The sequence below is a fragment of the Harmonia axyridis genome, chromosome 6, assembly GCF_914767665.1.
Source record: "Harmonia axyridis chromosome 6, icHarAxyr1.1, whole genome shotgun sequence".
NCBI classification, from domain to species: domain Eukaryota; kingdom Metazoa; phylum Arthropoda; class Insecta; order Coleoptera; family Coccinellidae; genus Harmonia; species Harmonia axyridis.
Window position 1 is genome coordinate 13,621,018 of NC_059506.1, and position 14,988 is coordinate 13,636,005.

The 14,988-nt window shown below is 34.0% G+C and overlaps 1 protein-coding gene and 1 long non-coding RNA gene across 2 annotated transcripts; one reads left to right on the forward strand and one right to left on the reverse strand.

The window, feature by feature from the left end:
- The first annotated feature begins 1,515 nt into the window (after positions 1-1,515).
- LOC123682823 (histone H2A) lies at positions 1,516-2,003 on the forward strand. Its single transcript, XM_045621628.1, has one exon. The coding sequence runs from the start codon at positions 1,537-1,539 to the stop codon at positions 1,909-1,911; it is 375 nt and encodes a 124-aa protein (XP_045477584.1). The 5' UTR covers positions 1,516-1,536; the 3' UTR covers positions 1,912-2,003.
- Positions 2,004-13,166: 11,163 nt separating this feature from the next.
- Positions 13,167-13,891, reverse strand: LOC123682293. The gene is made up of 2 exons (XR_006747808.1): positions 13,660-13,891; positions 13,167-13,587 (listed from the first exon to the last, which is right to left on the reverse strand). It is a non-coding gene; the product is annotated as an uncharacterized LOC123682293 (long non-coding RNA).
- Between the last annotated feature and the right edge of the window lie 1,097 nt (positions 13,892-14,988).

The window sequence follows — 14,988 nt, forward strand, 5'->3', positions numbered from 1 at the left end:
GTCCACCGAACTCTGTGCTAAGCTTTAATTCTTGGGGTTTGATGAAATGTCCATCAGTTGATTATTCAGGTGATGCGTCAGCAGTGTTGTGAAAGGCAGTGCTATGGTTCCTAAATGGTTTTGTCGGAGATGACCCGGGACCAACTTCTATTTTCTTTTGAAGTTTGTAGGTTCGGGTATATACCCGAACTTAAATAGGTGGAGTCAATTTAGGTGGTACGATCTCAAATAAAAAGTTTACACTGAGAAGGTAATTGAGAATCAATTGGACAGAGCACATGACCAATGAGAGGGTTCTAATATTAGTCAACAAGAAAACTGAAATTGTTGACACCGTGAAGAGGAGGTCCTGAAACCGGCAACCAAGGCGTATGAACGTGAACGCCCCCCTAAACCCGCACCGATAACCACAAGGAGTCAACGAGTAAAAGTGCCATGCACTGACTTAATAATTAAGAAAGATCTCAGGTAATTGGGGTCGGATCTTGTATATTCTCAAAATTTAAATATGTATGTCGTAAAAAGATTTACCCAGATTTTTTCCTAATTAGGATGTCTATTAGCTGTTCTTTCGATCCTATTCTTGGGACATCCTTTCTGCTGTGTAGTAATTTTCAACTCTGTATTTCTCAGAGTAACTAACGCTAAAAGATTACATATATCATGCTGTTACAATCATTACGTGTTCTTCAATTAACGGAAACTCTAGAGCCCGTAAGCAATCAGAGGTCTCCCCAAAGGACGTAGTTAATATCACACAATCTACTTCTACGAAAGATGAAAAAAAACTCCTCTCCTGACCTATCTAGCTGCCGGTATCACTAGGCAACAACAGTACCTAGAAGTGAAGGGAATCCAATATGCTGATGTCATCATCAAAATGACATCACACCGAATAAATAAGTCAAAATCATTATTTTGATCCGTATCTGATAGAACGCTCGAGCTTTTCGGATTCTGAAGAGTTTTTATGTCAAAATAGACGACGTAATATCCCCACCAGACAAATGGAAGCAGGAGTGCCTCAAGGTTCAGTTCTAAGCCCAAAATCAACAACATATGCATATGCAACGCCCCAAAAAGGTCAAGGAATATGCTAGCTCTATACGCAGATGATAGATGTCATTTACAGAATAGTGATCGCAGCACTAGATGATTTATATATTACAGACGAATGTTTCATTAAGGTGAAAGATTCAAATGAAATGACTTAACCTGCATAGTCAACTGTGCGATTGTATTTTTCTTCCTGTTAATTTCTAGCTGTTTGCGGAACCAATTATCAAATATATTGGGACTGTATGCAAATAAAAAAACAAACAAAAAACAAATAATAATTCAAACTCTATGGATGGCAATCAATGGCATTCAATGTATGAAATTAGTATACTAAGCCCTACCTCATTCAGAGTATGGAACGTACTACGCTGATTGGTCGAAACCGCGAGTATATATATATGTATACGAGGACATTTTCGAGGAATTATCAAAGCCCAACAATCATTTTACTCTCCCATATTCGCGTATTATATTATAATGTCTGGTCGCGGTAAAGGTGGAAAAGTTAAGGGTAAGGCAAAGTCTCGTTCCAACCGAGCTGGATTACAATTTCCAGTTGGTCGTATTCATCGTTTATTACGCAAAGGAAATTATGCTGAACGAGTTGGAGCTGGAGCACCCGTCTATCTAGCCGCTGTTATGGAATATCTAGCCGCCGAAGTTTTGGAATTGGCCGGTAACGCAGCACGTGACAACAAGAAAACCAGAATTATTCCCAGACATCTTCAGCTGGCAATCAGAAACGACGAAGAGTTGAACAAATTGCTATCGGGAGTAACTATCGCTCAAGGTGGTGTTTTACCGAATATCCAAGCCGTCCTCTTGCCAAAGAAGACAGAAAAGAAATCATAAATACAATCTGTATGTGAAACGGCCCTTTTCAGGGCCACAATATTTCCTCATTGAAAAGATTTTTTTATCATCTGATCACTTTGGGTATAATAAAATTGCGACAATTTCACGGTCCTACTGACATTCGTAAGTAGGGTAAATGCTCTGATTTTCGACCAAATTAACAAAAACATCGATTTCGGGTACGACTTTTTCACACATAAACTAATCAAATTTTAAAGGTGTTGATGTTCATCGATTCTTTGGCTAGTTTTAAATAATTTGTCATATAATTTTAAACGTTCTCTTCGCATTCAACCTTCGAAATGTGAAAACAGAAAATCTGAATAACATTCGGGTCACGACCATGCCGCAGAGTTCTCGACCATTTTTTTGTTTGTTTTCGACCACTAATAATAGTGGCCGCTCGCTTCTCGTCTTCACTTAAAAATTTTATATTTATATCAATCAGATGGATTTCAGATGAGGTAATTGAGTAAGAAACACTGGGAACGTAAAAAAATTATTCTGCAAAAGTTTTCATTTTCTATAAGTATTTCAAAATAGGAACTCATATTAAATAATATTATTTGGTTATTTTGTTCTTAATATCTTTTCAGAAACTAATGAGTATATAAAACACCGACCACAAGTGGTCGAGAATTAAGTATAGTATATCCAAAGTCACTTGGAGGAAGCCAGAATATTTCAATTATATGTTCAAGGGTTGTCCAAGTTTCCAGAAATTCCTTTGGGGCCAGTGAATTTATTGCCTAACAATACTTTCGAATAAACCCCCGGTATTTAGCGGATCGCGGTTTCCATTTCAAAGAGACATCTGGCCGAGCGTTTTTATGGACTAGTTCAAGTGGCTTTGTATATACTATACATTCAAATTGGTTCTCGACCGAGAATAAATGAAAGGTAGAATAAGTATGTTTCAACGTTAATTCAGTGGTCGCAAACTAATATTCAAAAAAAAAAAACGAACATGATCCAACAGAAATATATCGGTTGAAATAAACAATTATTGAAATTACATATTGGTTGTCGACCACTTTGGTCGAGAAATAAAAGGTAAAAATTTTCCAATACCAGTTCGCGACTGTCGAATAATATACATTTTCCCACAACTGCTATGAAAAGTAGCGTATTCTTCATAGCTTACTCAATTTCAAAACTATGTATTGCTCATACTGTGGGAAATATTATTTCTCACAGCACTTTGCCCACACCTCGCTTGGTAGACCAATGTAATTGGGCTTTTGAGTCGTTTCTATGGAAACGCAATAAATTCGCACATACTGTCAACGAAGGCCATTTTGATTTGAATCAAGTCCATTACTTGAATTATTGAAATTTGTGCAGTTGTAGGAAAAGTACAGTGTGCAACATGTGGAGAAAGTCCTTTTCTCGCTCGTGTGAACTCGCGAGAAAAGTTGGACTTTCCCCACTTGTTGCACAATATACTATTTCAGCGCGAAAACTTTGACCTATACCCCTACTATGCAAACTATCTTGAAAGGGTAGCAATGGTCGAGAAAACACGTACGGCGGAAATATTTTACACTACAAGATATATTTTATTATTATTTTATCTCAAATCACGGAATGGTCGAGTCGAGAGACACTGACGGTCGGCTAACCAGTGCATTTACCCTATATAATTACATAATACGACCCCATTCTGATCATACGACCTATTTTCGAATCTTCATTTATTACTTTATATTTCATGATAGAATATTGTTAACTCATCAATCTCAAACACGGGATAATGTGGGTGGAATGAATGCCTATTGTAACTATAATACATCCTTTGTTCTTACAATGTAATTTTGCTATTTTAGCTATTCTTTGTGTGACGCTTAGGATCACGCCACATTTTGCATTAGAGATAAGTAATGTTATAAATTCTCAGACGCATTGTTTTTTAGTCAGTCAATAACCAGTCAATAATAGATCAGTTCATGACAGATAGTTTTGATTGTACCTTTCGTCTTTTTCTTGTAAATAAAGTTTTTTTTAAAAACAAGGTTTTCCATCTCAAAAACATAATTGGCGACGAGGATGGGATCTCTTTAAATATTTCGGAAATAATAGCGCGACGAGAAAAACGCGACGTATTATCTGAAATATTGTGCCGGTCGTAGAAGTGACAAAACAAAAACTTTCTTTCGACTATCAGTTTCAACTGTTAAGGTGAGAAGCAACCCTGAGAAGGAAGCCAAGAAGCCCTGATCTTTGGAGGAGCGCCCAAGACGACTTCACTACAAGGAATACGAAACAAAAAAAAGGTTAGCAATCCTTTCTAATTGACTCCCAGTTTACCTATTCTGGCCCAAAAATAGTCAACCTTTTCCCAAAGTTTTGAGTGTAAAACTTGTAGAACAGTTTTTCCTAGGTTTCTTTAAAAAACCGACATAAGAGTTTTTCTAGGTTACTCAATTAAAAAACCGATTACCAATTTTAATTCAAGATTACTTCAATAAAACATTTTAAAGGCCGTAAAGCGCAAACAGTAAAAATGGCATTAGAAAATATAAACTTAACATTACCGGAAAAGTTCGGGATGCTTTTGCCAAGATTTTCAGGAGTGGAGAATGAATTACATTCTTTTATAAAAAGTACAGAAGAATATTTAAGGATGTTCACAAATGAACAAAATATAGTAAAAAGTTATTGTTTATCAGTTGTTAAAAGTAAATTAGTAGGAAGAGCGTTAGCTGAGGTAGCAACTTCCGATATTCCTGATGATTGGAATTCTCTAAAGAGATTCTTACAGATTAAATTTGGCGATCAAATCAATTTAGATGTATTGATACACAAATTACAATTTTTGAATAAATCACATAATGAAGATATAATAGATTTTATTGATAAGATAATTTCCTTAAAGATAAGAATAAATTATAGAATTGACGCGGATCCCATGCCAGATCCAGAAAAACAATTATATAAAACTAATATTTTAAAGATTTGTAAAACAGTTCTTATATCAAATGCCCCAATAGAATTGAGGACTTATTTAATAACAAATAATGCTTTGAATTTTGACGGAACAGTAAATGCAGTTAAAGATTATATATCGAATTTAGCTCAATATGATTTACTTGATAAAAGCAGAAGACAAAAATTTCAAACACGCCCTGAAAAAAATAATTTCAGAAATAATCCCAACACGAGAACAAATAATTATAGATCAAATAATATTCCTAATAATTATCATTTTAGATCGAATAATAATTATAATTCGAATTCAAATTCAAATTTCCCCTCACAACCTATTCAGTTTAATCAAAGACCTGTGAATAGATACTATCCCTCAAACAAACAAGTTTTTGGACATACTAATACTAATACTAATGTTTTCAAACCAAATCCTAATCAAAGAATTAATACACCACCAGAAAAAATGTCAGTACAAACAAGAGTTTACCCCCAAAAACGTCCAAATTATTCGACGCAATTCCCAACGAATCCCCAAAAGAAATTTTTTAATGAACGCGTTTCTAATGAACCACATTTTACTTTTGAAGAATTAACTCAAATAGGATCAAATCCTAATAATGAATCCTTTGATAGATTTTATAATAAAAATCATAATAGAGATTTTCATTCGAAACCTTCGACTTCCAAACAAAATTTTCGAGACCCTACTTTAGAAAACGAATTGACATAAAGCATACGCTAGATAATACAAATCAAAATCCTATTAAATTACCAGTAGACCTGAATCATCTAGAAACTAAAAAGAAAGATTTATCACAAAAACAGAAACTGCATATTGCAAGTGATTTTAGAAAATTAAATGAAAAAACTATTGACAGTAATAATCCCAAACCGGAAATAAATAGTCAATTGTCGAAATCTATAGAAATGAATAACATTGAATACGTATTTTCCAAATGCGATATAACTAATGATTCCAATAAAAGCGAAACCAATGAAATTGAAAATAATAAAGTCACGGAAGAAAAATCAGATAAACCCTCTGAATTATTAAATACTATTGAACAAAAAGATGATAATGTTTTGATTCATAAATCGATAGAAGATGTAAATGATCATAATTATACGGATATTTCCAGTGATCCAAAACGAAAATACTTAAGGACAAAAATAAATAAAGAATATTCGAATGATATGAATTCCCATAAAATTCCCCATGATATTTGTCGAAAAAGCAAATTTAAACGACCTCCCATACAATTTCAATCAAGTTACGTAGGTCACGAACCTTTCAATTACTCCTATTGTAATACAAACCCAACTGTTATCAAAGCACCGATTATTCGCAACCTTGATCCTATATTCAGAAGAAAGCAAGTATGCAATTCCCGATTTTTCTCAACTAATAAAGAATGTGCTTACCCATTGAGTAGAATTATTTTAGAATCTGATAATGAAATGAATCAAATTGAAACATTGAATTCCCAAATAGATGATTTGAATGAAATTAAAGATTTAAATTGTATTGAAGATTTTAATGGTATTGAAGATTTAAATGGTATTGAAGATGATTTATCTTATGACATCTTATGACATTTCAAATTAAAGATATTAAAAATACTATTGATGAAATTCAAACGGCAGTCAGTTTTGCTAGATTACATCTTTTACACGAATCTATTCTGCCTTACAATCAATTTTCTGAATTAATCAAAAATGTTACGATAATCCCTGTTCATCATTTGAAGGATTATTATCAACTTTGTTATACGAAAGTTATTTTCAAAAACAAGATGTTATTGTTCTTAATATCGATTCCAACTATTTATGAAAAGGAATACGAGTTGTATAAGTTTTACTTCCTATCACAAAATAATGAAACCCTTCCTTACACCGATTCCTATTTGCTATCTCAAGAAGAAATATTACAATGGTCGACAAGTGAATGTCATCCAGTTGAAAAGGACTTCCTATGTAATCAAGAATCCATGAAGAAACCTCCAAGATGCCTCATCAACGTTTTGAAAACCCATAAAGAAAATTGTACCAGAACAACATCAGTTCCCTATTCAGATTTGAAATTATTAGAAGATGGAAATATTTTATCTCTAGACAATAGAAAAGTCATAGAGAAATGCCCTCACCAAATTAAACATTATTTTATTCCGCCAATGGCCCTGTTGCATTCTAAAGGTACTATAAGTAATTCACAAAAAGAAATTTTTCCTCTAACCATCATAAATGAAGAAAAATATATTATTCTACCCAAGCAGACCCATTTTATCAAGAATGATTCTCAAGAAGAACTTATCAAGAATGAAGATATTCCAGACATCGTTTTAGAAAAATTAGAGCAGTGGAATCTTCAACCTATTGGAATAACATTTGCATTTATTTTGACAATACTTATAATTATTATTGTTATTGCTTTTGCTTGTAGATATTTCAGAAAAAATGTATCTTTAAAAGCTACACCTCAGCAAGGTGATACCTTTTTCCAAGAAGGGGAGGAATTACATAATACGACCCCATTCTGATCATACGACCTATTTTCGAATCTTCATTTATTACTTTATATTTCATGATAGAATATTGTTAACTCATCAATCTCAAACACGGGATAATGTGGGTGGAATGAATGCCTATTGTAACTATAATACATCCTTTGTTCTTACAATGTAATTTTGCTATTTTAGCTATTCTTTGTGTGACGCTTAGGATCACGCCACATTTTGCATTAGAGATAAGTAATGTTATAAATTCTCAGACGCATTGTTTTTTAGTCAGTCAATAACCAGTCAATAATAGATCAGTTCATGACAGATAGTTTTGATTGTACCTTTCGTCTTTTTCTTGTAAATAAAGTTTTTTTTAAAAACAAGGTTTTCCATCTCAAAAACATAATTATATACAGTGGCTTAGGTAGCTATTAGACCCGGGTCGATCGCAACCCACCGACGAGATAATCGGGTCGAAAGACATAATATAATACAGTGGGAGATCAGGTAAGAAATTTACGAAATGGGTTGTTCTGAATAATGGTCTATTTTCGAATAAAAATGAACAAATTTGTAAAACAGTCCCCCACTATGAACAGTAGAAAAGGACTTATTCTAGTTAACTAGACCTTCAAACTTCGATTTATCGAATCGAATAAATTATCGTATAATTCGATAATTATCGTACCGGTGGCAACGATGGATTTCGGAGTTACTTTCGAGCTACAATTTATTTATTTTGTATTATTCAATAGTTATGTCAACTAATGGGGCTATGTTAATTGGTGCTTTTATCTTTTGAAAATGAAATAAAACAAAAGTAAAAGATAATGAAATCAAACTCAATAAAAAATAACTATACTACGAGGTTGCAACAGGTAAGTCGAGTCCGATTGTTCATTAAATTAGTGGAGAAATGGTGGACTGTATAAGCGACAGCGAAACATATGAAAATGATACTAAAGTCTAAAATTGTGGTTAACATTATAACTTACCTGATGGGCGTCAGGTTAGAAAACATAGCCTCTCCACAGGGCCCTTGGTGCGGGATATACAGGGTGTTTCCTAAACATACGGCAAAAATTCAGGGGGTTGTTCCTTGGACTATTTTAAGCATGTTTTGTCCTTGGATGATTTTTGAAAAACCTCTTTGTTTCGAAGATACAGGGCGAACAACATTTTTCATATTTTTAAAATTAATAATAGTTCAATAATTAATAATAATTTGGATTGGAAGAGGTGGACCTCATTTATGGCCTGCTCGTTCCCCGGACTTAAACCCCTTAGATTATTTCCTATGGGGCCATCTAAAATCATTAGTTTATACCACTCCAGTAGAAAATGTGGAAGACTTGCGAAATCGGATCATTGCTGGGTGTAACTTAATAAGAAATGATCCTGGTGTTTTTGAAAGGGTTCGGCAGTCAATGAAGAGAAGATTGGATGCTTGTATGCTGGCTAGAGGTGGTCATTTTCAACAGTTTTTGTAGGTTGAGTTGAATTTTCATGTAATTTTTCATAATAAAATGTTATTATCTGAAATTTTGTTTCCCCTATATCTTCGAAACAAATAGGTTTTTCAAAAATCATCAAAGGACAAAATATTCTTAGAATAGTCCAAGGAACAACCCCCTGAATTTTTGCCGCATGTTTAGGAAACACCCTGTATTTCAGCTCCAACTTTCGGTTTTCAAGGGCGGTGTAGAAAAGCTCTAACATAATGCGTTCGAGCGAATATAAAATCGACGAATAATGCGGGAGTTTCCGAATGAAGCCACCAATTGTTCACTTGTACACTCGCGAACTTACCATCTTTCGCTATACCTCGAACTCACACAAACAGGTAGGAATGCTACACCTATCAATAACGCTCCCATGGTTTGAAAAATGCTAGGGTTCGTGTTGTAGTAAGGAAAATGTATCGACGAAAAGCTAAAAAAATTCTACTTGCTGAAGAATCCGACAATCCGACAAGTTCGACAATCTAGGAATAAAAGTCGTAACTTAACAACATGAACACCTAATTGAAAATGCGTAAAGTGAATGATATCTTACCTACAAAAGGAAATTTTTTTACGGTTAATTGGGATCCGGGAATTGAAAGCACGCGGGATGATTTTATATCATCCCGATATGAAAAATTCAACGAGGTAGAGAATGATGAAAATGTTTCACGATTGATGAATTATGTAGAACCACACTCGAATCGTTTCGCCAACGATGTGATCTTCAGAAACGTTAGGCTACTAACTATATATAGCAAAACATGTCCCTGGGGAGGGGGGCTCAAACTACCTCCACTACCTACCACATTATAGGTTAATCGTAACACCTACCAATCACAGTATATCGTTATAATCTACTTATAACTAAACTACAATTTGTCACTAAGAACCGTAAACTTCAGCGGATTGTTAATTTTCCCTTTGAACATACGTTCCATTGTGGCCAAAAACACTCTTCATTAGAATACTTGAACAGTTTTAACGATCTATCACACCAATAATCAAGTTTTGATAATACTGACGACAGTTGAGTCATTAATTAAATTATCGCCGATTTCAACGGATAATGTTCGACTGTGAATTTGAATCCACGCCACCAGAACTTCGAGTAGCTATCCGAAAAGCGTACGAAGCTTTTATAAACTGGTGTGCGAGTGAAGATGAAATAAGTCCAGTGCATTATGCTAAATAGCGAGCATAGATACTTGAAAAGGCAGAATGTTGGATACAAAGCGAATAAGTCAAGTGTTCCTTCCGGAGCAATAAAAATTTCTGAACGATGCTCCTGTAGAATGTCTCCCTAGTGAGGTAACTTCTGAATTCCTTCAGTGCATATTAAAACAGGTTGCTTTGATTATTGCCATCTCCTGAGTTGGCGCAGGTGCGATGAACTTCTGAAATTGAGAATGAATGTGATATGGAAACGTTAGAAAATCGGATCATAATAACTTATTCTCGCGCAAATCTTTCAATTACATAAGCAGAGTGGATCAAAATAGCGAAACAATACTGTGACACGCGCAACAAAAACTGCGACTGTAAAAAGGGTTATTCTTACAAATGAGGGGTTTGGCAAAGTTACACGACAGCCTTTAGAGCAGGGGGGTGAAACCGCTAGTGCTAACACTGGCAACGGATGTGACGTCACAGTCACTCAGCATTACACGGTATACGTATCACGATGTAAAAATTTTATTCTCATAACAAGCCAATCAGCGTTCGAGGTTTCCAATAAATAGGTATTTGATTGAACAGCCAACAATTAATTGTGTTTGTAATGCATGTATGGTAGCAATGAACAGATCAAGTAGTTTTTATTGTCGCTTATTACAAGTTCTGTTTTAGGTTTCAGGTAATCCATGAGAAACTAAATTTAGAACATAATTAGACTGGGTTTTTCCTCATATCGTATTTCAATGTACTAATATATCTGAAAGCCCTCTTACTTGCGATTATAATATTCCTTCAAAATCAACTGGATTTAAGTTAAATTCTGTTCCTCGGCCTTTACTGAAATATCAAATTAATTATCATCATCCCTATGATTCCAGAACTTCCCCAAATGTTTCTTGTATGGAAAATATTAATGATTTTAACATGCCATGTGAAAGTAAAACTTTCGATGATTTTTGAAGTTTGATGAATAATTAATATTTAGTTTTTTATGTTTCAGAAGGAAGAAAATCGTTATTTTGCATAGAAATATTTCTGATTTACATCTGAAAAAACACGTTTGTATAATGATTTCAAAACTTAATTGCAATGAAAAATGAATGATGACTATTTTGAGCAGTTCAATAGTTAATTTATGTTGTATATCTGGGAAAAAAAACTAACAAGGTTAGAATTCATTTTTGGCCACCTTTTGTTTTCGAGTTATAAGCGAAAATTGGAAAAATGGCGATATCGAAAGCTTTTACATCTCCGCTTATACTGATGCTAGAGCTCCGAAATTTAAACATTATACAGACACTTTTTTACGTAGAATCCAGTGGCGTGCTCGTGTTTTCGAAAAGGTTTTTAATTACGAAGCTATGACCCAAAGTTATGTTTTTTCAAAGGGAACACTAAATTTCTATGCCATGTTTTGAAAGCTTAATTTTTCCTGATTTCAAAAATTTATAACATTGAATGATTTGTATTAAAATAAACAACAGAAAATGGTCAAAAACCTTTTTTTACCTAAGAGTCTCAATATTTCTATGGTTTCAACTGTTGATGAGCTCATAAAAATTGAGCTTTCTATAACAAGAGCAGTGTCCTTCCGGCAATCTGATTATTTCTATGCTTCTTACTCATTTCTACAAAATTCGAATCAATTCGGCAATTGTTCATAAAACAAATCATAAGGATAAGGACAGTCCCTCTCAGAGAAATACCAACCGTAGACACGTGTTTCGGGCTTTCGGCCCTCATCAGTACGGTGAACAAGTGTTAGGATGTGCAACACTTGAAAGAAACAACAAACAAACAGTTGTTCTGTTGTTGTGTTGTTGACTCTGTTTGTTTGTTGTTTCTTTCAAGTGTTGCACATCCTAACACTTGTTCACCGTACTGATGAGGGCCGAAAGCCCGAAACACGTGTCTACGGTTGGTATTTCTCTGAGAGGGACTGTCCTTATCCTTATGATTTGTTTTATGAACAATTGCCCTCGTTATCCTTCCGACATATATATATATATATATATATATATATATATATATATATATATATATACCAGCCATGCAGCGTCCTGGAAAACGATGTCTACAAACTGTACTGGGACACAACTATGGTCACGGACAGGGCAATATCGCATAACCGGCCGGACATAGTTCTGTTTAATAAGACCGAAAAATTGGTGCAGATAATAGACATAACGGTACCCGCCGATGATAATATCGCCCGAGCGTACACTGAGAAACTCACCAAATATCATGACCTCGCGTTTGAGCTGAAAGAAATGTACGGTCTGAGGAAAACATCAATTCTCCCACTCATAATATCGGTAAATGGCCTGGTGGAGACACACATGATTGAAAACACGAAACGTCTACAATTAGATACTTACCTGATTAGCCAAGCACAGAAAGAGGTCATCCTAGGTACCACGCGGACAGTCAGAAGATTTCTTACTAGCTCCTGAGTACAACCTTGGTCGCTGTGGTGACCCGGTTGTCTTGGATCCATCCCGCTTGTCGGTGAATAAAAAAAAAAAAAAAAAAAAAAAAAAAATATATATATATATTTTGATCATGTTATTTACCTGCTTTTTAAGAGTCCGTTCACGCGGCGCAAATTCAGGCGTTTTCTTAACTAATTCGGTCGTGATTTTCTCAGGAACGGTAAACGCTATCGAGATGATTCAAAACAATATTGGAAGGTCTTAATCCCTTGTATGTTCGTTAGGTAATAATTTCACTTTAAGTTGCAAATTAATTGTTTTATTGAAGTAGAAAGTACGATTTTCAATACCAATTTTGAATGATTTATTGTCGCTTCAGTTGACCTAAATTCGAAAATCTAATACAAATTGGTCATAGCCTATTTCTTCTTCTTTGCAATGATACCAATTAGAAATATATTACATCATAGTTACTCAAAATTCTCTGAGACGTTGTAAATCTGTTTCGAGTGCCAGAATTGTGAACTAAAAATCGTTGCTCCTCCCTGAGGGGCGTGGCTTGTAGCTATCAGGACCGTCTCTTAGGAAATATATTCTTGAAAACCTGAATTATTTGTTACGAACAAAAAAAAATATTTTGTCGCTTAAACCTGCAAGTTCCTATTCCAGCATTGATTATCTTTAAAGCCATATGTCTGATTTTCATGTTACTTTCTCGAATGAAAAAATGTATTCCTCATGGAAGGTTTCGGATTGGATGCAATAGTCAATTAATTATTTCGGACCGAAGGTTCGTAAGTTTGAGAAAAAGTAGATATCTGTTATTGAAAAAATCGATTCGGATGTAATGATGGCTGGCAAATTACCTTGTTTTTAACATATTTCATATAATACAAAATTTGGGTAGTTCAGAACCTATCTAAGATTCGGTATTGTGCTACTGCTTGAGAATAATACTTTAAAAGTTAACAAGAAGTGATTTCGTGTAAATTTATTAGAGTTATTTCAAGATTTCATTGTCACATCAGATAAACATCAGTTGTAAATAAAGGTTATTCGGTACTCTTTTGTGTACCGTATTATTTCATTGCTGGACAATTTGACAGTTTCTAGGTAGGTTCAGCATTGCATAGGTACCTGAAAGAAGGCATTTAGGAGTAAAAATTTAAAATGGTCTATTTTTGTACCTATTCGTATATTTCTACTTACTCATTGATTTTATGTAGAAATGAAGAATATACCCGACATTGAAATAACCATTTTCAAACTGAAATTCCTAGAATGGTATTCTCAATTTCGGGTTGAGGTATTACTAGAAGTTTTCATATCTATTTGTCCTGTGCAGTTCTCCTTATAATTTTGTTTATGTGTATTGAATTGAACCTTTTATGCAGGGAAATATCTTTGGATACATTCCGAATTGTTTGTATTCAGCAATTTCTCTAAAAGAACATTCAAGTCACTCCGTTATTTTTGAATAAAATTGATCTAATATGCGTTTGGTGAAGGAAATAAAAATAGGTTTTCAGTCGAAATTAGTTTTCGTACGCATTATGTGTAGAATTTCGAAATGGTATGAATGTCCCTTGTTTTTCATTTTCACTGTATAAAGAAAGAAAGACAATTTTTTACAATGATTTCAAAATAGAAGAGTACACAATGAAGTATGTAACAACAACAGTGCATACACGCTATGAAAATTGAAATTCATCTTCGACAGCCATAGAAGCTGAAGGATTTTGTTCCAGTTTACCTATGTACAAATTTGAAATTGATACAGCAAAAAGATTGCCGATGGGGACAGTAGTTGTTACAAAAAAAAAATTCTTGATACTACTCTTGTTATAAGAAGCTCAATTTTTCTGTGTTCATCAACAGTTGAAACCATAGAAATATTGAGACTCTTAGATGGTACAAAACCTTATTATTTTATGGAAAAAAGTATTTGACCATTTTCCATTATTTATATTGATACGATACCATACGATGTTATATATTTTTGAAATCAGGAAAGATTGAGCTTTCAAAAAATAGCATAGAAATCTAGTGTTCCCATTTGAAAAAACATAACTTTGGGTCATAGCTTCATAATTAAAAACCCTTTTGAAAAGACGAGCAGGCCACTGGATTTTACGTAAAGAAGTGCCTCTATGTTGTTTTTATTTCAGAGCTCTATCATCAGTATTCGCGGAGATATCAATGGTTTCCGATATCGCCATTTTTCAAATTTTCACCTATAACTCGAAAACAAAAAAAGTTAGCCAAAAATGAATACCTACTACTCTTGTCAGTTTCCCAGAAAAAGAGAACTAGAATGGGGTATCAGATTTTGTCTTTATCCTCTGGTTCAAAAGTTGAAGTGCTAGAACATCGAAATTTGCCCACCTTGTATAGTTCAGGTCAATAGTATTTTCTTTATTTGGAAGTGTCAGGTTTTTAATGAAGTTGTTTAGTTCATATAAAAAAATATATAATTATACGTTTCGGAGACATTCTCCTTCTTCAGTAAAAATGACTCATCTGATAGTTTACAATATG